This window comes from Acanthaster planci, linkage group LG07, assembly GCF_054643075.1.
Source record: "Acanthaster planci isolate LZ-2023a linkage group LG07, COTS_SCS, whole genome shotgun sequence".
Classification (NCBI taxonomy): domain Eukaryota; kingdom Metazoa; phylum Echinodermata; class Asteroidea; order Valvatida; family Acanthasteridae; genus Acanthaster; species Acanthaster planci.
The window spans coordinates 4,877,028-4,901,302 of NC_141783.1; the positions used below are offsets into that span (position 1 = coordinate 4,877,028).

Here is a 24,275-nt window from a genome sequence, read left to right on the forward strand (position 1 = left end):
ACAGCACAAAGATACAAACAATCACCAGTGCTGGCAATGATTCAAGCTCCTCATTAATGAACTTTCACAATAATGTTCTGTAGTTTGCATTAATTCATCACTCTTGGAAATTAGAAAATATGTCAAATGTGGCAGGGACATGACAAAAAAATGGACCCCAAATTTCTAGGATTACCCACATGCACAAAACCTTTCCACTTGTGGGTACTGTTCCCAGACCACATATCCTCTGTGTCCATTACATGTATGTACAGTACATATAAAAGTCATCAGGAGCTTTTTCTTTGAATGCAAGATTTTCTTTTTAACCAGGATGGTTTGATGGTTGTTGTGGGAAGGAGATTTTACAGTATTGACGTTACAAGGATGTTTATTAAATAGACATAAATACAACATTTACATTTTTCTACTTGCTAATACTTGTAGCTAAATACTGATATAAAAGAAGTAAAATAATTTCCAGAAGCGGCTCTTCGTTCATCTTTTAAGATTGTTTCAAATTAAACATCTTTTTCCATTTTATTTGAATGTACGAGTTTGTAGTTTGCTTTGAAGAAAACGTACAATTTTTTACAAGTTGGAAAATATTCCCTTGAATAAAATTTAATTCCTGTTTCAGTGTGAGCCAGATGAAACCCCTTCATGTTAATTTAATACATGTATAGTGCAAAATCTAGACTAGCACTACCATGAGTAAGGGTGTCTTTTTTAAAATGCATTCTACTACAAGATAGATGTGCAATCAATTTACAATTCTCTTAATATGTTTTCTCTAAATCAGGACTCCATAAACAAAATAGAGAAGAAATTTATTTAAGTCAGTGCCTCATATTTCTTAAACGTTAGATACATGTAGCTGAGCACGAGCAACTAATTTATGTTGGAATGCACAGTCTTTGTACACATGTCTATGTACAGTATGTGTGCTGTCACACAGATGAGAAGATTTCCACCAGCTCAAGTCAGGGCAGACACGGGCTACAAAATTCTGTTAATAATATGACACTTGTTGTATTTGTAATATAAATTGCATACACTGTTGAAAGCCTGAGAGGTGGATTGCGTGAGCCAAGACCTTACCCTTCAAACATTGTCTTCTTGCTGTTCAGATTTAACAGGTAGTGGTAGGAGCAGCAACTACGCTGGCCAAGCTGGAACTACCAAAGCAGGCCTTGATAGCTGTAGTGATTACCTGAAAGAGACTGTGTTGGGCATGACATCACGAAGACATCAACGAGGCAACACAATGGAAGGTACAGTTAAGACAAAAGGTTTACTTACACCTGGTAGAACAAAAACAGTTTTCCTCTATTTCACAACTTCTATCATTCCTACCATATTTTCTTTTTATGAGGACGGACAAGATGGGTCTCTACTTAACCGTTTCCTGCCGGGTGCAACGATTTTATCAGAGCCAGGGTTAGACATGTCATTTTTGCACCCAGTGATTTTCATGTGAAAAACGAGAGAAAAAGTTTAATCAAAGCTCTTGTCTTTGTGGAGCACATTGCGTGGGTGAACTGGGTGTGTGTAGGTTGGTTGTGTGTGTTAGGCACGGAGAACTCCTCAGCACACAGTATTATTAATGTGGAAATGTTAACTCACCTTCTCTATTTGTCACTGGCAAGAGGGCACGTGTGCATGGACTGCATTTGGTCAACATGTACATGTATATCCATTTATATGAGTAGCCCATTGGTCTTGTGTGTATTTTCTGGTAGAATGTGTGGAAATTCAACCATTTAAATTTTCTATACCTGATGGTCTCCCTCAGAACCACTTAATAGGAACTCCAAGGGTGTTCCCAACTACAAGCCCCAGGAGGACATGTATGATGATATCTTGGAGCTAAAAAAGGTAAGGGGCAAAACTTGATGATTAAATGATTATGCATCAGTTTGGCAAATGTATTGAGTGGCTAGTTGTGGGAAAAGTACTTCTGTTAAATTGCTCTTACCTGATACTGCTGTTAACTTCCTTTTAGCAACAGTGTCTGTACTTAAGTACAGTCGACTCTCCGTACTACCAGCTCGGGTAAGATGAGACTCCAGATTAGACGAGCATATTTGTCTTTCCCAACTGAATTGTGCACATTCCTATGAGGGAAAAAATGTGTAGTTCGAAGTCAGATGTTACAAGATTTCGGTTAAGAGGAGCATTTTTAGTGCACTAGCCGAGTGCAAATCTGTTGTCATCTGTCTATTTTGCACAAGCTTTTTTGAAGGCAATTTGTCAATCAGCCAGTCCATTCAATTTTGAAAGGTGCTTCCGTAATTTATGCGTGTACAGTAGAACAGCGCTGTGGTTTTCCCTCACCGAATCGAGCCGTTTGTGTCCAGAGAGACAAACAGTGAGTGTTTGCGGTTCCCGTACCCAACGTAGAAATTCTGTGTGGCAGCTCTCATACTGCCTGAACACAAGCGAGTGCCTCCAAAAGTGCTACAGTATTTAGGACAGTGGTGAACAAAAGAAATCTTTTGTTTGATTTCCCCATCCCACAAAATTCTCCAAGACCAAAGTCCCCCCAAGAAACTGATAAAATTGTGTTCCATATCCAAACACCCAGCCCAAAAACTGCCCACCCTCTGTCTAAAAATTGTTACCCATTCCCCACCGCAACATGAGAATATCACCCCTTCCATTTTTTTTCTAAAAATTTTCAATTTCAGAAAATCATGACTAAACCATGGTTTTCAGTTTAAGAAAATAATTAGCACAAGTTTTAAAGAAAACAGTGTATCCCTCGCTGATAATTTTTCACGAAACCCACACGCCTTTCCAAAGGAAAATCCGATACTCGCCCTCTGCTGTCCACACCACCAATAGCTGGTTTCCTCGCATTTTTATGTGCACCAAGCACAACTCTGGTGTTGGTTACCAACTAAAATGTTAATGTACTTACGTTACGTGCAATGTGCGTGCATGTGGATCTCATCACAGTGTGCGGGGCTGGGGACATGTCGCTCCGAATCAACATGACTGGTGGAAATTCCACTTCCTCCGTTCTTACATTTTATAATTATTCTTTATTACAAGTCTTTATTCATTAAATTGTATCTCACTTTCATAAACAAACTTTTTAAAATCAAATTCATGTAACAAAATGATACCATGCGACTTTAAACAAAAAGTTAAGCACACTTGTATTTGTACACATGTACACTTTACGTACGGTCGATTCGTGATACATACATCGAGCTGGATGGCAGGTTTCGCGTAAGACGAGGTCTGATACACAAACTAATTTAGTAAGTCCCAAGGCCCTCGTATTAACGAGAGTCAACTGTACATGTAGACAGCTGTGGGATCGTAACCTTTCTTTAAGAGCTGTGGACTCTGTCCGATTTCCCACCTTGAAAATTGCAACAGAATCCACAGGTGAATTTAGGATCATGCATGTCATCAATCAAACCGAATCCAATACAGCTGATTCAGTCACAAGCCATAGCATAGTGAAGGTATACAGCATACCCTGCATTAACCTCGAAATACATGTAGTACAGTTTTGGCTTGGCATTTTGTTGTACATTCATGTATCTGTATCAAAGATTTAGCTGAATAAAGTAATACAGTCGAACCTTGGTATACGTGCACTGTTTATACAAGATTCTGCTTATAACAAGGACAATTTTAAGTTCCAGTCCTTTGTTTTTCATTGTTTTCATTCTTGATAATACAAGGTTCCTCCTATAACTAGGTAAGTTACCAAGTCCGAAGGACCTCTTATTAATGAGATTCGCCTGTATTTGTATCTACCTCTTTCAAACCACTCAACAAGAAACCCTCCATTCTCAAAGGTTGTATCAGCAAGTGGTGATACATGTATGTCACTATTAAAATTGAGTGCTAACAAAGCAACTGTGTACTGTGAACCCATTGTCTTGTGGTCGTATGTTTTTAAAATCTGTCACTAAACTGTGAGCTGGTCTTTGTTTTTATTAGCAAAATAACATCTTGAGGGCAGAAAGTGAGCGGGTGAAGGCTCGGAATCGGCGATTGGAAGATGAGCACCTCAAGAAAGAAAGAACAATTGAGCAACTTTTGGATCCATCAAAGGTAGGACAAAACTACTGCACCTATTGTGAGACCATAATATCCTGCTTATTATTTCCTGATGGCACCCACTCATAAATCATTCATTTGACTACCATTGAGGGAGGGGTGGGATCTTGCTGGTCTTTTACACACTGTTTCATGTGCATAATTGTGCAGTAAACCAAATGCAGTGAAGAGGACAGCACAAAAGACCCTGGGTCATTTTGTGCTGACAACCTACTGTGTACACACTGAACCTGTGCATGTTTGAGTTCCATATAGAAAATACATGCTCACCAATGACTGTGGGCATTTGTGCACATTTGTGCTGTAAAACCAAAGGAGGGTTAAGTAAACTATTAAAGTAATGTGTGATAACTAAGATTTGTGAGCAGTGTCAAAAATAAAGATTTTTCAGCTTCAGGAGACGCTTGCTTTTGTTATGCTGTGTTACCAAATTAAGACTCAGATTCATAATTGTATTTGATTATGTTGCATGATTATTTGTATATGTATTTAATTTAAAGGTCACTGGATATGTCTTTGAATACAGAAAAATCAAAAGAGATGCTATTCCTCGGGTGTGCGGGTGTGCCCATTGAATGGTACCATTCACCCTCATGGCCCACGTGCTCTGCATAGCAACACAGGCCATCCAGCGGAACAATGCACTGTGCTAAATCCTGGCACAAAGAGGAAATTATGCAACACCACATAATGAGGGTTCTTTATTGGGCAGCATGCGTGGCTGCAATTAATACTCACACATTAATGTGAGTCAGATTAGATTTGACACAAGACTGTCATTCTTTGGGGTGTACATGTGTAGTAAATAATGATATGAATCTTTAAAGAATTTTGAAAACAAAAAAAATGAAAAAGTGCCCAGCCCAACAGTCTGAACATTGATAATTGGCCGGCTCTAAGTGGTTAAGCATAATGATAGTTCAATACAGAGTTAACTCAAGTGAATGCATAGACAGTACATGTGCACAACACAAAGTACATGTACATACACTCATTATACAGTGTTTGATTTTGAGTGACAGACTACTTTTGGTAAATGTTGTCATTGGTGGGTCACAATAAAGATGAGCCAACACCCTTCAGACAGTTGATGCCAGTGTTTGTGCTATCTCTCAGGATTGATGTTTTCATGATTTTTGAAAAACTAAGGTCTCTTCATTGTAGCCTCCGGTTTGACGAAGTCGTCAGCCTCAAACTTCTGTTGTTTCATGGAGACCATCATATCTACCAATTTTCAAGCAATTACAGCAAACTTTGCCACAGGCTTCATTTTTCAAGTTTTTTAACCTGTCGCTTGAGAGCGCTCAAGAATTTTACAATGTCACCAGGCCAAGTTTTGAACAATGCTACAATGTATTTTGCCGGAGACTACCACTGTTGAAAGTAATTTATATCTATCACCATTAAAATAATAAGCTCTTCCTGTTTTGAGAAGAAGCAAAGGTCATATGATTTTAGGTACATGAGAAAAGATGATGACTTACAAGTACTTACCACTTGCTGCAAAAACCAAAATGAGGGATTGCATTATTGATTTTTTATATGAATTGTTAAAGATTTAAGATATCAAACTTCAATTGCTAATATGTTTTGACTCCAATTGATGTCATCATGAAATCGTGGTTCTGTTTACATCCTAGAATAATGGTCGAAGTATCTTTTAAGCTTGAACGGAATTGGAATTGCTTAAAAGCAGAACAAAACAAAAACAAGAGTTGTTTTGGCCAGTACCCAAAATAGGTCCCCCCCAAAAAAACAACTCCAAACACAGACACACTTGCTGTCACTGTCACCTAGAGCATTTGGACCATCTTGAATAGTAGCAGAGCACCACATGGAGAAGATAAGCAGTGTCCTAGCCTAACATGCCTAAGGACATTTCCTTTTTCTTGTTGGAGATACGGTACATCTAAAACATTTGGGTTCCAGTTAGAATGGACGAGATTTATTATGATAAAATGAAGGTTGAAGAACATAAATGATCAGTCCAGTTCTTCTGATAAGGTACACTGTAGTTAAAACAAACATTCAAGTCAAATTACGTCGTAGGAGGAGCCCAACGTAAATTTCAAGCAAATATCAAGCAAGCTCTGGAAGCCACCAATGGCATCCCTGATAAGTCTACTGTGCTACAAAGACAACATTACCAAAATGAATGGTAAAAAATGGCAGTATATAACATTAAGGTCTCTAACCTACAGCATGTGAAATTGCCTTATAAACTGAGCACCTAAACTAGATAGGTTTGCGGTAGCACCATGGATATATCTCTTTGTGAGCATGTGGGGTTCTGAAAAGAACCGGTGGTACTCAACGTTTTGGACAGTATGCTTTCACGATGGACAGAGCAAACAGTCTGAAATGTTGAGTACCGGTACCACTGAACCCCACATGCTCCAAAAGAGATATATCCATGGTGCTCTGCAAACCTACTGTATCTACCGGTAGTTTACTTACTACCTCCACCATGAAAGTTTTAAATCTCAAACTAGGCAAAAAGACAAAATGTCTGATTTTTCTTTGGTTGTTTTCTTCAATTTGGTCCCTAGTAGAAACGAAAGAGGATGCAACAGTTTCCATCAGTGGCCTAAAGACTTCAGGGTGATTTTTGTAGGACCACAAGAAAAAACAAAAAAGCAAAAATACTTGATTTCCAAATACATCTGAAACCAAAGGTTTGGTTTGAACATATCACACTTATTGACCTTTATCACATAGTCTTCAAGCATCCCTGGTAAAAATGTAAGTACTGAAAATGTTACTGTAAATGGTATTAGTGCAATAGAACTTATGTGTGTGGGAGTACATGTACTTCTATGTGAGTTGAAAACACTGATGACCGTTCCTCAAAAAATGCATTAGTCAAACCCAAATGAAGAAAGTTTGTATTTTTTCCTTCCCTTTTCAGGGTGATGTTAGAATGACTTTGACAAGCAAGCAACCAGACACTGCAGCAGTAAGTACTGAAAAGACAGTCCCCAAGATAACAGTGTTGGTCAGTAGATTTATTTTAAAAAGCTGACAACTAATTTCAATTGAGTTACACTGCCATATGTGCATATTAGCTGGTGTTTATTTTGTTGAACAATTTTCAAAACAGTAAACCCGAGGCAATTTTAAAAGACAAAGGATAACATTGTAGTGATGCAGGGTTCAAGTGCTGGATGCTGGTGCTGGATGTTTATTTTATCCATGTGGAAGTCACTTTGCGTTGTAACTTTGAGTTGTAACTAGTCATGAGTCATTAACTTTTGTGACTTGAATCAAGTCATTCTAATGTAGTGACGCTAGTTAAGTAATAGGGTAAGGAGGCTGATTGGAGTTGAGTCACAGTATGTAAGTGAGTTGAGTTTAGTCAGGTATTTTGGCTCGAGTCAATTTAAAATTTTATATTAATTTAATTCCCTTTTGAAAAAACTCTATACCTCACACAATTCAGGATTTACACACAAAAGAGATTTTGCTTTATTGGAGGGAATAAACAAGCCAACCAATATGAGAAATATGAAGTAAATCCAGAGAACACCAATTCAGATGGCAATAAATTAAAATAAGAGATTTACAGAAAATGCAGGATCCTGTTGAGTTAGAATACACTTTGAGCTCAAGGATAAAATGGTGCCAAAGTTGTAGATGTAGAGATGAGTTGTGACAAGTCGTTCCAAGGTGGGAGAACAGGAGTCCCTTTTTTGGGTAGCCAGTTGACAAAAGTGAAGAGCAAAAGTTCAGCCGAAAAAATGTAACGCAAAGGAATACTTGCGGATCTTGCAAGGTTAATGCTGGTGATTAATGGCACAGATGCCTTGGTGTACTTGTGCTGTGTCTGCAAGTCACAATAGCTCAGTGGCTGGGATGCCTCGGGACAGCTTTTAGGTGGACTGCGGATACTCCCTTCCAGGCCCTCTTTCAGAACATGCAGTTCAGTAACTAAGATAGAGAGCATAGTGGTCCATGCCACATTACTAATATAAAACATATATGAGGTCAGACCAACGCAACCGACTTTCTCTGGCTTACGTGCTTTGGTAGCTGTACATCGCATATGGACCTCAAAATAAAATACTGGGACCATCTTGCATGTAATTTAACATGTAAAGGGAAAATATATCTGAGGCACTGACTTACATGTAGAACAAATCTTAAAACTAGACAGGATCACTCCAGGAATACATTTATTAGTCCCACATATCATGAGGTAGGAATCAATTGGTGAAAACTCCAACTCTTAATCAGACTGGTTATATATATAGGTATATGTGAAAACAAAGTCTAAAGCTTGACCAATATACAATTCATATCTCTAACTTCTGATGAATTCAATGCACATCAGAATCTATCAAATAAGCATGAAACCCTGTTCAAATAAACCATAGTCATCGAAAAGCATTACAAAAGCATTAGTCCAAATTGTAGGACTACAGTCAGTCTGTCACTTACACCATGGATATGATGGGTGATAACTCCTAACTTACACATCTGTGGCATGTTCTCCATAAAATGGACCAAAATGCAACTTCGGCTGTCCTTTTTCGAAACTTCTAAAAGAGTGATTTTGATCACGTAAAATACAAATTAGCACCTTCAGATTTATAAAAATAATTATATGGGGATAATTAGGCATAATATGTATTTATGGTGGACATTTGGTTGGCTACCAGTGCAAATCAAATGGAGTTGAATTCATTTAAAGTTTTCATCAAAGTGTTTACACAAGAGGACTTGATTTCAAAACTTGTCTCAACAAAAAGGAGAATTCAGTGTATTTTAAAGCACCTAAGAAATAACTTTTAAAAAATATAAGCCACAAAAAAAAGAGCACAAAATTGACAGAAAATGATGAGAAAAGTTTGGCTGTCTTCATCCTCTTACCGCTTCTAATCACTCTCACTATACAAACATATTTGCCAGGTCTTGTATATTTCGACCACCAAAAATCATCTTGAAGTTTGGCTGCATCAAAAATTTATAATGAGTACAATATGTTCATTGCGAACGTCATATTTGACAGAATTTTGATGACGTTCAAAAATTTTGACAGAAACTGCATGATCTTTGAGAATGCCGAAAATGCTGTCACATATAGTGTTTGAAAATTCCATGTGCGATTTTCATTTTGCCGGTTATTCTGGAGATAACTCCGCTGAAAAAAACTAAACTAACAACTCTGAGTATTAGATTTTCATCATGAATCATATTTTATGTCTCGAACGTTATTTTTTTGCGAACATTATTCAGAATAATGGATTTTCTTTTGAGAAAAATTGTTCCGAAGAGAAAAATCGTGGAGCGTTGCCATTCCTTGGAGGGGTTCATGAATATCGAATAAAAAAGAGGGCGCACTATCTGGGTTGATGTCAAAGGTCAAACAGGCCACGGTGCAGCAAAATGTTTCTCTAACGTCACCGCGAAAGATTGATGGAAGCCGAAAAATCGCCACGATCGGTAATTTGGACTGCGGTTTTCGGGAACATACTTGAAGAAAATGTAATCGGTCCAGTCGTAAAAGAATGATGGTTTGGCTGTGCTTTTTGCATTCTTTTATAAAGCTTGTGTTGTACATCAATATATAAATTTTACTCGCTTTTTTTGCAGTCGATTTTTTTTTACACTAATGACAGAATCGAATGACATTCGCGACTGCCGACTTTGGGACCCGATTAATTGTGAGAGATACTTTTTAATTTCGTGGTTATGGTTTTAATATGTGTAAATATTATCACCTTTCACCACATATAAATCTGTGTAAAATAACCTCAGGGATTATCACTCCTCAATAAATTCTATTGGCTTGGATGTCCGTCAAAATTGCTAACAATCGAGACTTTAATTAACTCCAATTAAGTTGAAAGGTTGATACGGTCATCATTGTTCCAGATGTCAGCCATGACTTCCCTTATTACAAACATTGGAAATTAATTCACTGCTGTTCACTTCAGGAAAAATGAACCCCCAAAGTTGAACATTATCTAATGGTCCATATTTTGAGGAATCTGTCATATACAAAATCTGCACATATTTCTCAATGCAGTGAAGGGCACAACTTATTCCCAGCCTTCACTATAAAAAGTTATAAGTCAAAGTGATTGAAAGGTACACTCAAACCACCTCAAATAATTCACTAAACACGTGTCTTAAGCTAAATGTAAAAGCAAAGCTTTCTGAGGAAACATCTCTTTTGGATCTAGTCTCAGAACATTACTTGCTAGTGGAAATTATGAGATACCCCGAAACTTCAAAATCAAAATTTGCTTGGACTTCTCAAAATACCCCTAAGTCCAGACTTCATAAAACCAATCTGTATACTTCTGCTCATAGTTACAAGAAGAGTCACAGTGAAAAATGCAGTGACTAAATCTCAGAAAAGACACACAAATAGGAACTCAAGCTAATAAGATATAGAGCCAACACTCGTGAACATGAGGGGAAGACTTGGGTTTTGAGGTCCTCTGGTTCAAAGAAAAATAGTGCAGAACACAGACAAAATTTGGCAGGCATGTAGTCAGCACTATGAATGTTTGGAATGCCAAGCTTGCGAAAACTCTGGGGCAGACTGCCACCCAGAACATGCCCTCGACACATTACTAGCTCAGGCTCTCATTGGACAACTTAAAAAATGTCACACTTGACTCCAATACTGATTGGTCATTTAGTATCTAGGCAGATTAGCACTCAGCAGAAGTTTACGGCTTTCACAGCTTTGGTAAGGTGTGAACAATAACTAGGGATTATTGTGTCCCAACATCCTTCTGATCTCCTGTAAAATTTACCGGGAGGGTACACACTGGTGTACTTGTCAGAGATTAAAGGCAGTGGATACAACGAACATCCTGTGATCTCCTAGGAAAGCAGGAACATTAAAGATAAACTAAAGAAAGAGCAGGCTATTTGACAAAAGGAATAGGCAATAGATCAAAGGTTCACCACTGGAACACTGCTTACCAGTAGAAAAGTCAAAAACTCAGAAAAGAACAAAAGAAAACATTGTTTTAAAAAAAAAATGAAATTATAACCCAAGACCTCTTTTAGGACGGGGTTACAGACACAAATATTTGAACACATTGTAGTAAATAAATGCAGGAGAGAAAGCCATTTTTAAGCATGATTTAATTTACACTCTGGCTATTACATGTGGTTATACCACAGGTTACTCTTGATAGAAATAAGGAGGGGTGGTACATGTAGCTGATCTTCAGCTTAGTAAATAAAGGCACAATTTAAGTCACACAAATCTTCTGTTTATATACATGTTGGTGTTTCAGAATACCACTTCTGACAGTAACTTGTCTGTAAGTTGAACCGAAGTTGCCATTTTTAGCTTCAGATCTACATTTTTGTTGTTATTTTGTCGAAGCCAAAACTTACATTTCATTGCATTATGTCAATCTGTCCTTGATAAGTACACATGGGCCTGTGTCCATTTGAGTTTTGATATCAGTTTTTGTGCGAAATCACGGCAGAAATTTAGCTGTTCTGCGAAGAATCACCTGAACAGTGATGAAACCATGAATTGTATTTTTAGTCTGATACCAGGTTTGTATTATATGCTAGTACAGAACCAACAGGTTGGAGTAAGTAACACTGTTTATGTTTGTTGCATCATGCAGGAAGGGCAACAGTCGGCCCCTTCATATAGTGTACATATATGCATGATACCGTTGCACAACATGACAACAGAAACCGATATTGTATGTCATCACAAATATTTTTTTGCAAAGAAGTTAATTTTTATTTTTGCCACCTGAGTTTTATGAGTTTGTATTCAAGGCAGTACTGCTATGCTGGTAAAGGACTCATGTCGAGTTGATTATTTACCCATTGGGATTCAAGTTGTGTTGAGTCACCAGAAATTGTGACTAGAGTGGCAACTCCAGTTGAATCATTAACTCATGTCATTATAACTCTGCTCGCCCATACCTTCTTTTCCACCCATTTAAAGCATGGCAACAAACATGTAGCTATCTATTTTTGTTGATTTGTGTATTTCATATGACCTCAGGAATAACAGCACCATGATGATCCATTTGATTATTTCCCTTTTTAGTAGTCCCACTAAATTCAACACTGCAGGAAACCAATGACACGTTCTTTTTATCTCACCTTTCATTGGGTATCAAGCCCCATGTATTTAAAAGATGGTGGTTTGGCTTTACATGTACCTTTTTGGGCAAATTTTCAAAATCTGTGGAATTTGGAAGGATCAAGGAGGGTCGATTGAGTTGGTTTGTAAGGCCATTGTTTAAAATTTCTTCATTACCGTTTGAAATTTCCAATCTTCATACATACACTCATTAGATTTCTGACTGTAGTTGTTATTTGTTTCCACAGAAAATGAATAGCCTAAAGCAGAAAGTAGTCAAGCTGGAGATGGTTCTGAAAGACAGGGAAGCAGAACTTAGGTAAGAGCAAAGGTCAAAGTGTACTTACTACATTGCCTCGTGTAAGGGAGCTTGTCCACAAGGTCACTACCGTTTGGCCACACACTGTCACCACAATTCGTCCCTGGACTACAGAGACAGTGACTTTGCCAGACAAAAATTCACTCGTTCAAAGACAAGTTAATAAGCCAGCCCCAGTGACAAGCACTATTGTTACATTGATGACTCTTGAATTATGCATGCAGTGACCATTGTCAACGCACACATTCTGTGTCCTTCAGTGTGTTCTGAGGTCTCTTACAAAGTATTCTCTAACTTTCAAATAATGCAAATATCATAAAGCGGATGCAGTGCATGTAAAGATTGGGCATCCGGGCACCTGTAAAGTTAAAGATACATATTATAAATAAATAACACCCCCATTCCGTCAGTAACATTGTATAGGATGCATTATTTTTCAAACCCAACAAAGCTAATCTATCTTGCTAAAATACCAAACTGCTGACACACTTGGAGCGGACTTCAGCTTTAATTAATTGAATGGACCTCTGCTGAATAATCAAAGAAAATATTTGTAACATCAACAGGATAGATAGAGTTTCCTTATTGGCGCAAGAGGATGCATTAACCATTAATCCTAAACATGATGGGTAGCACAAACCAGTGTGGCTTTTCAACCCTTAACTTTGTATGGGAATCAAAGATGTTCATAGAAAGATGCTTTGGCACTAAGCTTAAAAAAAGTGTGAATAACTTTTGCAAACAAGATTTGAGGAACTGGAAACAATCGATTGGAGATTGGCATGCAGCATGTGATGAAACCCAAATCTGAATTTTCGGTTATCCGGTTTTGCATCTACAATCCGATTTCAAATTTCAAAACTGGTTATCTGCAACCAAAAAACCGAAAATTGACAAACGTTTACCCCACCAATTGTTGCCTTTGATACCGGAAAAAAGGTATTCCACCCAATACTGGTTGTCCACAACAGACTGGCTGCTCGTCAGCACAAACATACTTCTATATCATTATGCAACAATCATATCCATACATGTAAACTGGATTGCGAATTAACAAGTGTCGCACACTCAAAACAATCTATGGGGCTCTCAGAACCCACTGTATGCAAACCAACCCAAATGATAATGCATCAGATGGACTGGCTCCCAAAGACAAGGCACATGACCCAACATAAAAAATTGTTATACAACTGTACAGGAATCGTTGCAAACAATCCCAAAGTACTGACAATTTAACCCTAGCCCACTGACATGTCACCTGGGGTACAGGCTTCAGTACTGCAAAATACCGGTACTACATTGAGCCTGGAGGACCTTATGTTACAAATTACTTCTTCTGGCTAGGGCATTTCCATTGTTATTCGCACAGAGAACAATACAGTCATGTATTCATAGTGCCACAGCACTGTACGGTACCTTGCCTTAGTAACTGTATTTTATGACTTAGAGAACAATAACGTCATGTACCCATACAAGACACAGCACTGTATGCTACATTCTACTACTAAGTATTTTATACATGTAGCTGGGTGGAATCGTCCAGATCAACAGCACTTGTGTAAAGCCTTAGGTCACCCTCCTGATTTGCCAATTTTTTTGCATTTTTGAGGGTTACCAAGGCAATTACAAAAAATCCAGATGGCATCAAGGCAATTGTACATATATAACTGATTTAAAAAGTGCAATGTACATCTTTGCGTTACTGACCTATTGCAACATGCATATGCAAAGTCTAGTAAGACAACTTTGAACTTATGGTAGGCAGCACAATGAAATGCAACATGTACAGTGTACACCTTCATCGTCGTCGTGGCAGCTGGTCGAGATTGACCATGGCGTCCTCATCACTTCTGACATGCCCTTTGATGTGAGATCAGCCCAATGCAGGCATGGAAAACACAACTACATCGACTGCATACTAGAGGAGGGTCTTGGGTTGAGTCTGGTAGTGAAACAGCATGGCGGCATCAGCATCTTGCTGTGTCTGCGGCAGTACGTGCATCCTCAGTGGCTACTCTGCCAAGCCAAATTGTCCATCTCCATTGGGGGCGGCAAGTTGACTTATCCTCCCAGGTAGAGATATCAATATGACATGTTGTCAAAGTTCGCTTCAGTGTGTCCTTGTATTGGGTTGCCCGTGATGCCTCTCACCGCTTTGCAACTCAGAGTAGAATACTGCCTTCGGCAACCTTGAATCGTCCTTCCTGACAACATGGCCAATCCATCCTCGATCATTTGGATGACACTGGGCATACCGGCTAGCTGCAGCACGTTGGTGTTCAGAGTCCTATCTTGCCATGGGATGCCCAGGATGAGACGCAGGTGCCGAAGTTGTACCTGATACAGCTTTATAATGTGACGTCTGTATAGAGTGAAGGTCTCTGCAGCATAGAGAAAGTTGGCCAGGACCACTGCACGATAGATCTTACATTTCATGGAATGCTGAATGTCTTGCTGTGACCATAAACGGTGGTGCAAGCGGGAGAAGGCTGCCCATGCAGCCTTAACTTGGGCCTTGATCTCTGAGTTGATGCTGCCGTCAGAAGTTGTAGAGCTCCCAAGGTAAACAAAGCTATCAACCGTGGTCAGTGGAGTACTATTGCACAAAACCGGCGGTATAGCCCTGAGTGATGGAGCAGGTGTGAAGACCACTTGAGTCTTTTTAGCATTTATGGAGAGACCAAGATCACAAGCAACACGTTTAAAGATGTCGAATGTCTTCTGCTAGTTACTGTGACTATTGGAAACAAAGGCTGTGTTGTCAGCGTACAGGAGCTCATGAACTAGCAGAGTGCGGACTTTGGTTTTAGCTTTTAGACGGGATAGGTTGAAGACTTTTGCCGGTCTAGTGCGGATGCAGATATTTTCTGCTATGTGTTGCTTAGTTACATGTAACTCGAGCACTGCTGACAGGTATTTGTGAAAAGTATGGGTGCCAATGGACACCCCTGTTTTACTCTGTGAGACTGGGAATGATTCCGAGACTTGCCATCTGAACGGACCCTGGCAAACATGCCATCATGAAATTGCCGCAGTAGAGAGATAAACTTGGGAGGAATCCCATATCTAACCAGGAGGTGCCATAGGCCTTCTCTTTTGACGGTGTCAAATGCTTTTGTGAAATCAACAAAGAGCATGAGAAGTGGTTGTTGTTGCTCGATGGCTTTTTCCTGGAGTTGCCGCAAGGTGAATGGCATATCCATGGTGCTGTGCTTGGGCCTAACACCGCATTGTGATTCTGGCAAGATGGCCCCTGCAAATGGCTTAAGGCGATGTAATTGCAGCTTTCCAAAGACTTTGCCTGGGATGGACAAGAGCAAGATGCCACGGTAATTCCCACATTCACGACATTCCCCCTTAAGCTTGAAAATTGTAACGATAGTTGCATCACGATATCCAACAGTGGCTGAAGAACTCCTGGAGGGCATCGACCAGCCTCTCACCGCCGGCTTTGATCACTTCCATTTGGATGCCATCTGCACCTGTTGATTTGCCATTTGCAGAGGGGGAAATAGCGGTCACAACTTCATCACGACTCGGTGGGTCATCTAAGTCATGCTGAACTGGTTGTTGTGGAATGGAGTCAATAAGATCAAACTTGACTAGCTGGGTAGTATTCAGGAGACTATGAAAATGCTCTTTCCATCGATGGAGGACCGATAGTCGATCACAGTGGAGTGTTGAGTTGTCGGTGCTTAGCAGGGGTGCTGCAGCAGAGCTGGTTGGGCCGAAGACTCCATTGAGGGATTGGAAAAGGTCACCTTGGTCGCCAGTCTCATCGCAGGCCTGAATATCCTCAGCAATTTGAGTCCACCAGTTATCATGCATGTGAGGCAGTTCTCCTTGGACAACTGCACTGGCTCTGTTGTAATGCTGTCGGTCGGCATCTCGATGTTTGCATCGTTCTTGTTGAACCAATCTCTATTATTCATTTTGTGAGGACCAATGATTCTTTGAGATGGCTCACGAATGGCATTGGCGAGTTGAGCCCAGTAGGAGTCTACAGACTCATGATAAGGGGTAAGTTTTGTGAGTTAGTCACTGATGGCAGAGTTGAGCTCAGTGAAGACTTCTGGGGAGTGGAGCTTGCCAACCGCTAGGCCTGGCTTAGGTCTAGGGGCAATTCTAGGTTGGTGAGTGCAGAGCTGCAGCTTAGTTTTCGAACGTATCAGCATGTGGTCTGTCAGAAAATCAGCACCGCGCATTGCGCGGGTAATTCAGACATCAAAGAGATGTTCTCTTCTGGTAATGACAAAATCCAGCAGATGCCACTTCTTAGATCTAGGATGTTGCCAAGAGTTGTAGTGATGATTTGATGAATTGAAAAAGGCATTGGCAATAGCCAGTTGAAATTCGGTGCAAAGGGCGAGGAGCCGATCGCCATTTGAGTTACTTTTACCTTGGCCAAAGTGCCCAATAACTGGAGACCAGATCGCATGGTTTGACCCCACCCGGACGTTGAAGTCTCCAAGAAGAATAATTTTATCCTTGTCACATGCTGAAGGAAGCAGGCTAGACAAGGCTTCATAAAGCTCATCCTTAGCCTCCTCTGGGTAGGCAAAGTAGGAGCATAGGCTGCAATAACAAAAAGATGATTTCCAAGTTGTAATTGGATGCGCAGAGATACCAGCCGGTCTGATTGTAGCTTTGGTAAGGCGGCTTTGCAGAAAGGTTGAACCGCGGTTTGACCGAAGTCACCTCGGTTTGTCCAATCCCTAGTTACAAGCCGACAACCGCGGTGTCCCGCCCACTTTACATATCAGTGCAACTGACTATAAAGCCCCTATTGTTATTTAAATACATGCAGACCGCGGTGATCGCGGTCGGCTCCACAGAGGAATTAGCAACTGACTGCGGCCACCGCAGTGACATTCCAAAGCTGTCTAGGTACTTTTCAGGAAGTCGGCATACCGACTCCAATATTTCTCGGACATTTTTTAAGGGGGAAAAAATGAGCACATTGTATGTCACTGTTTTTCTCCCAGGAACATACTTTTACTCCGGCCGTGTTGTTTGTGTTGTTGGTTTGCAGTTCTGGGAAATGGTCTCCGTAACGTATACGTAAAGCACTATTTTTGGTTGAGACCTGTGAGTGATGAAAAATGCAAAATGCCAACGAAGTTTTGATAACGTTAATAACAATCTCATGTAATAAACTGAAGTTTTAAATTTCAGAGCTTTTTGTACGAAAAAAGTGCATTTGGCAGTTTATGATTAGGGTAAATATCTGAATGTGCCGTGTTGATGATTGGAGTCGCATTTCTATTTCTTTTTGTGACTAAATTTGAGGCACGACTTGACTTGAAAAAATATTACTTGCGACAAAACTTAAAAGTGAAATGACTCCCGACTTGACTTAAATTTGACATGTTGACTTCAACACTTTTGTACATGTATTGAACACAACCGTTATGTACGTTCAACGAAAAGGTCAAGGGCTGGATTACGTACATGTACGTATCGAGCCAGACGTCCTGCTATATTTACATGTACATGACGCAGAAAGTATTCACGCTTTTTTTTATCTGCAAAAATTGATGAACACATTGCAACACTGATGAACTTTGTTGTGTTTTTCTTAATGTCAACTTTACTTAGAATTTGCGTTTTTGTGAAATAAAAACCGGCATCAATGGTAACATGTTGCCAAACATTTTTATCCCTACTGAAATCATCATTCAAAATATAGTCCCGTTCACATAATTTCATCAGAGATTTGTGAAAGGTGATAGATCTGCAAGCGCTGTAGACTGTACTAGTGGTCTTGCTAGTGTGTTCAGGCCTCAGTCGTGAGGTAAAGTTGCGCTTCGCTGGATCGCTGCAAATAGGAGCACATGAAAGAAAAGTCCCCAGTGTGAAATACGTTCGGACTGCGGTGATCGCTGTCGGCTCCACAGAGGAATTAGCAACTGACTGCGGCCACCGCGGTGACATTCCAAAGCTGTCTAGGTACTTTTCAGGAAGCCAGCATACCGACAATATTTCTTGGGCATTCCTTTGAGGAAAAAATGAGCACATTGTATGTCACTGTTTTGCTCCTAAGAACATACTTTTACCCCAGCTTTGTTGTTTGTGTTTTGTGATGTTGGTTTGCAGTTCTGGGAAATGGTCCCCGTAACGTACATGTACATGTATACGTAAAGTAGTATTTTTGGTTGAGACCCGTAAGTGATAAAAAAAATACAAAATGCCAATGAAATTTTGATAACGTTAACAATCTCGTGTTGTGAATAAACTGAAGCTTTAAATTTCAAGTTTCCTGCAGAAAAAATGCATTTGATTGGATTATCAGCATGCACATGTACGTATCGAACCAGACGTCCTGCTAGAATCACACGATGCAGAAAGTATTCGCGCTCTTTTTTATCTGCAAAAAATTGATGAACACATTGCAACACTGATGAATTTCGCTGTGTTTCTCTTAATGTTAACTTTACTTAGAATTGGCTTGTTTGCAGTTTAGTTGCTCCCGATAAAGAAAACACAGGGGCCGGAATACGCACGCATGAAGAATTTTGCGAGAAGTACAACGATGTGATTTTATAGCGCGAAGAACTGAGTAATGAGCGTATTGTTGAACCTAAATTCTCACTATATTCCATAGACTTAAATTCCAGTCTGTGATGAACAGATCGTTTTGTTTGTTTTTGTTTTTTTGAGTGTGGTGCGAGTATTGTAAGTGCACAACGCATCTAAGAGCTGGCAAAATATGACCGATAAATGACTGAATATCATGTCTATTGGATCACAGTTGTTTATTTGTGAGCGCGTGACACGGTGATACTACGTGTATAATGCATATATGCTGGTTGCAGGGTCTCGCCTTTTTGGATGGCGTTTCACGATGTCCATCGCCGGGGCGGGAATCTGTAAAGTAAGAAGTGCACGTTCTTAATACCAGTGATTTATTACACCACTGTGATTTCAACTTTCCGGAAGAAAATTTCATCCCCGCTTTTAATGAATTTGTAAAAGTGGGCAGCTCTCATTTGGGCTTTTTATTGGCGCCGGCCATTGGAGCGCACATGACATAGGCCTACCGCAAAGTCAATGGATTTGACACAAGCCAGTAGTAAAAGGCAATCATTTTACACTCGTACCACCAAGGTGGCAGAAACATTAAGCACATATGTAATACAAATTTTAAGCTAGCATTTGCTGTTCTATATTTCGAAGCAATTACCCGATCAAAATCACATTTGAAAACGTTGTGTTTCATTCATACTATGTGTGATCGTTGATTCCCGATCGCCGACGTTCCGAAAAAACTTTGGGCTTCATAAAAATGCGCCATGATCACCGCGTTTTGGACAGCTGATAATGCATTATTCATGATGTGCTTTAGCATTACAATGCCGCATTTTCCACTCGTACCTCATTAACTTGCCTTCGCGTGAGTGATTTTGATGCAGCCAAACCGCAGCTTGTATGATCCTTAGCAACCCGGCCAAACCGCGGCGACTGCAACGGTCCAACCGCGGCAACCTTTTTGCAAAGCCACCTAACTCGGATAGCCTTCCAGCTAGAGAGATCTCAATAGCAAGGTCTACCCCTGCTTGACCCTGACGTTCAGCACCAGACCAGAAGAAGATGTAGTTCTGCTCCCTTCTTTCACCAGTACCAGCTAGGCGGACTTCAGACAGTGCGGTGGAGCTCTTTAGCATCTGCCTGGATGCGAGCAATCAAGTAATGAATGGATATTCCAAGTAGCGACTACTAGCTTCCTTAATAGACTGCCTCTGTGACTTCGCAGCGTGGTGCCGTTGGACACTACCCTCCGTAATTGGTTTAAAGCAGTGGCATCATCATCAAGCACGCAACTTGGTCGAGAGGCAGTCTCTTCTCCAGCTGCGCGGTAGACAGCCTGCCCAGAGGAATTACAAGCTACCCCTAAGTTAACTCTCAAAAAACCTGTCACGGATGAGGAAGGCTTGTGCAGGGTTTAAGGTGCCAGCATGCTTTGCCTAGGAGCATTGACACCCTCCTGTGGCCAGCTAGAAAATCAAGTGGAAAGCAACTGTGACTAAGGTGAAGTGTTGGCAGAAGACTAGCTGGGATTCAGCTGGAGACCGCCCTGTCATGGTTTGAAATCAGAGTTGTCCTTCTCTTAGGTGGACAGCCGACCTAGGCTAGCGAGTTCTGCCTACCCGGGATTGGAAGCAGAGTTGTTCTTCCCCTAGGGGGACTGTCAACCAAGACTAACAAGCTCCACCTGCCCAGGCTTCTATGTGATCCATAGTTGGGGCCCAAACAGGTGCTACCGCTCCGGGCCAGGGCGGACCTGGGAGCAATGGCAATTAAGGGGTGGCTCCACATTCCCAAAACTCCAGAACTCCCACACCAAAGCCTTTCCACCGGATGCAGTTTAATGTCATACCCAAGACAACAGTGTACACCTTTTAAACTTAGTAGCAATTACAGGTAAATAAAATAATTAAAAATGTACTCTCTCAAGTGTTTTGCTCTCTCTTACTGTAATAGCCAAAAAATCCAAAACAAACAAAATCATGAGTAACTGTGAGATATATGTACTTCATTCTATTTATTGAGTTTTCAGGATTAAATTAGGAAACCTGAATGCAAATTCCAAGGGGACAGTTGGATTTTCGAAATGAAAATGACAACATTTTTACATTCCAGTTTAAGTGTTTTCCAAGCAAAAAGTTTATTTCATATACTAGTTTTGTAAATTTTTCAGCTTAAGATATTCCCAATTGAATCAAGATCTTTCAGGTATAAACTTTGCGAAAATTACTGAGACAACGTCGGGTGCAGAAATTTTAAGAAGCACAGTGTGATGAAAGCACTGCAGAAATGTGAGCTCACCACAGCATACAGCCCTTAGGACTTTACCCGCATGCACTGTGATGCTGGCCACCAGTAGCCGGCTGTATGAGTGAATGCCATGTGAATGCCATGTAAAGTAAGCACAGCTGTGTCTGCCATAGAACACAGCAGCAATACAGGTATCAAAGACAAAAACTGGTAACACAGTTGTGGCTTCCAAACTATATGATTGAAAGGAAAAACCTGTTTTCCTAAGTGTTTGAAACCAGTCGTTTATTGGGCCTTTCTTGCAGCAACTTGAAGAGCGACTTGAAAACAACAAAGATTGATGAGATGAGAGTTGGCATGGAAGCATTTTATCAAGAGGTAAGTCATTGTAAAAAAACCCTGTTTATCATTCAGAATAACTTGATATCAGTTCCTGCTGGAGGACTTGTCAACATCCAGGGATTCCATACCTTTACATTCAGGGGATGGTTTAAAGCATGTCACAGTGAATTGTGTGTGCAGAAACATATGATGACTTTCTGCTATCCCCACACTTGCATGATTCCCATTGAGTTCATGCCAACACACAGGCTGAAACTAGTCCCTGGAGGTTGAGTTCAAGGCACCTTCAAGTTGCTTTGGGCCACGAACAGGCATTATAGCAAATTTAATATCCCTCAAAGTATTGTTCGAGTTTCTGAAAAAGATGTGCCACAAAAAGAAATGTCATACAAATCTTGAAAAAATTGCCACGAAAGCTGAGCATTTTTTTAGTTCAACTTTGTGGGTATCACAGAACGGATAGAATAACGGTATACAAAAAGACCAGAAAGCAGTTCCAAAGGATGCTGAATGAGGGCAAGAATGAAACAACACCATTGTATAGACCAAAGAAATGGAACAGAAAGGAAGAAAACAACAGAAGAAACACGGTTTAAAAAGGATGGTAGCTAGAAAATGATGTTTGTCAACTTTGACCCTCACGAAGCATTGACAAAGAAAAATCAATAGGGTGTTCACGGAGACCGGCCTAAAAGTAAAAGGGATCGAGAAACATGGGGCCACTATGAGAGAACTTCTGTTAAAAATGGACCCCTTCAAGTCACAACAATGTGAAGACGGGTGCATGATACGCAAGCAGAAAAGACCAGGTGCACGCAAATGGAGGGAGGTCGTATACAAAGTGGAATTCAGAGAATGCAACGGGAAAAAAAGGAATGAATATTGGAGAGACATCTCAGAGTTTTCAAGAAAGAATAGATGAATACATGAAATCCAAAAGACAAAAAGAAGGAATGCTGGTGGAGCATATGAGGGCAGAACACGTGGTAGAAAGGACATCGGCATCGTCATGAGACAGTACCTAGGAGACCCATGAAGAGACAGGTTGCGGAAGCTGTCCTTGTAAGAGAACTCAAACAGACTGTAATTCATTGACAAAAGATGACCATATAGCCAATAAATAATACTGTCAGCTAATGGTGAAATTACTTACAACATGCCAAAAAAGACAAAAAGAATAAGCCTTTTGTGAGTTAAATTTGAATAAAATTTGGTTCACTAAGTTCTATAAATTCACTTGAACATCATTTGAATTCTCCACACTAAAGGCACCATTGCTATATCTTGTGATTGTGGACAAGTTTTTGCATAGTGACCCTCATTTCTCTGGATTGGACTGGTTCCTTTGTGCCCTTTCTTATGTATTGAAAACAGTGTATTTTACAAAGCATCTCTTATGTAACAAATCACAGGGTATAGCAACCACATTTTTAGTCTGAGGAAATCAAATTGTTGTTTATTTGCAATCAGATAACTTAAGTGTATTCAAACAGAACTTGCAAAAGGTGTATTCCATCATTTGAAGAGAGGGCTTGAATCTGAAGCAAGGTTTGTTGTCTGTGGTCTGTGGCTGTTAACCATGGCATCTTAGCTGCAAATGAGAAGTAATTGCCTGGAAAATGTCTTCATTCAGCGATTGCCTAATTGTTGATGTTTTATTTTTTTTTTCAAAAGACATCCCAGTTCTTCTGTAACTTATAGATGTCAGTAACTTTTATGATTTTGTCGTATGCAGGTCCAGAGGTTAAGATATCTGCAGTCACAAGGACTCAGAGAAAATGGCAGGTAATTGAAATAGCTTCATGTTTTATTTCTTATTATATTGAAATTAAAGATGTACCACGTAGGACAGCTGTTTCATGTTCTTCACAGCAGGTAATAAGACTGACTTCTCAATCAGTTGGTAAAATTACCACAAATCTTTTACTTAGGCTAGAAGAAAAATGTCATAGACATGGCTGCTGTCAAAAATCTTATCAGCAATTTCTGAAGAGCTCATTATTAATGGTATGCAATTACCCTTTGATGAAATATTGTTATGATATGGATAATAAACACAGCGTGTGTCATATGGCTCATTAGTTATTGAAGAGCTTCCAACCTTTTCAAGCTCATTTCTGTATTAAAAAAGTAGAAAATAAGTATATTGCTCACAAAATGCATATTTCTGGTTTGGCTGATTCCTTTTTTCAGATTTTTTTTCTGTCCTGTTTCTTGGATGTTCATATTTGAGGCTTTATCATTGAATCTGTCCAGCTTTAACACCACTACTGCATGGTTTGCACAGAATAAAGTGCAAGCTTTACAAGCAATGTCCATTGCATCTTGTCTTTCTAGCTACTGCCAACACCAGTTAATTATTCCTCATGCACATGTTGATTATTTTCTAGTTTGCAACAACAATTTCCAACATGAAGGTCCTCTTATTGACAAGAATATTATATCAAATCAGTGCTCTGAAATATGTGATTGCCGAGCTTTCGGTAACTGAGTACCTTCTGTAGGTACCTGCTTGATTTGATATTGTATTGTCGTCAATATTCTGATCACGGTGCTACGCAGCCCTTGCATATTTCTCTGAAGGTCCTGTTATATGTTTTCAATGCATGTTTTTCACAGTATTATCCATGTATGTGCATCTTCACTATGACGGCAGAGCAAGCAATCCTACACTCACATGCCAGTACATGCAGCACTTAA

The 24,275-nt window shown here is 39.9% G+C and overlaps 1 protein-coding gene across 4 annotated transcripts in view; it reads left to right on the forward strand.

The window, feature by feature from the left end:
• Positions 1–24,275, forward strand: part of LOC110989480 (IQ domain-containing protein E-like) — a 70,409-nt gene that overhangs the window by 18,615 nt on the left and 27,519 nt on the right. For all 4 annotated transcript variants that reach the window (XM_087138625.1, XM_022253882.2, XM_087138623.1 and 1 more), the window contains exons 5-11: positions 1,110–1,253; positions 1,775–1,857; positions 3,943–4,056; positions 6,971–7,018; positions 12,388–12,458; positions 21,539–21,611; positions 23,311–23,360. In XM_087138625.1, coding sequence (XP_086994751.1) covers positions 1,110–1,253; positions 1,775–1,857; positions 3,943–4,056; positions 6,971–7,018; positions 12,388–12,458; positions 21,539–21,611; positions 23,311–23,360 — 583 coding nt within the window. The remainder of the gene's footprint in view (positions 1–1,109; positions 1,254–1,774; positions 1,858–3,942; positions 4,057–6,970; positions 7,019–12,387; positions 12,459–21,538; positions 21,612–23,310; positions 23,361–24,275) is intronic.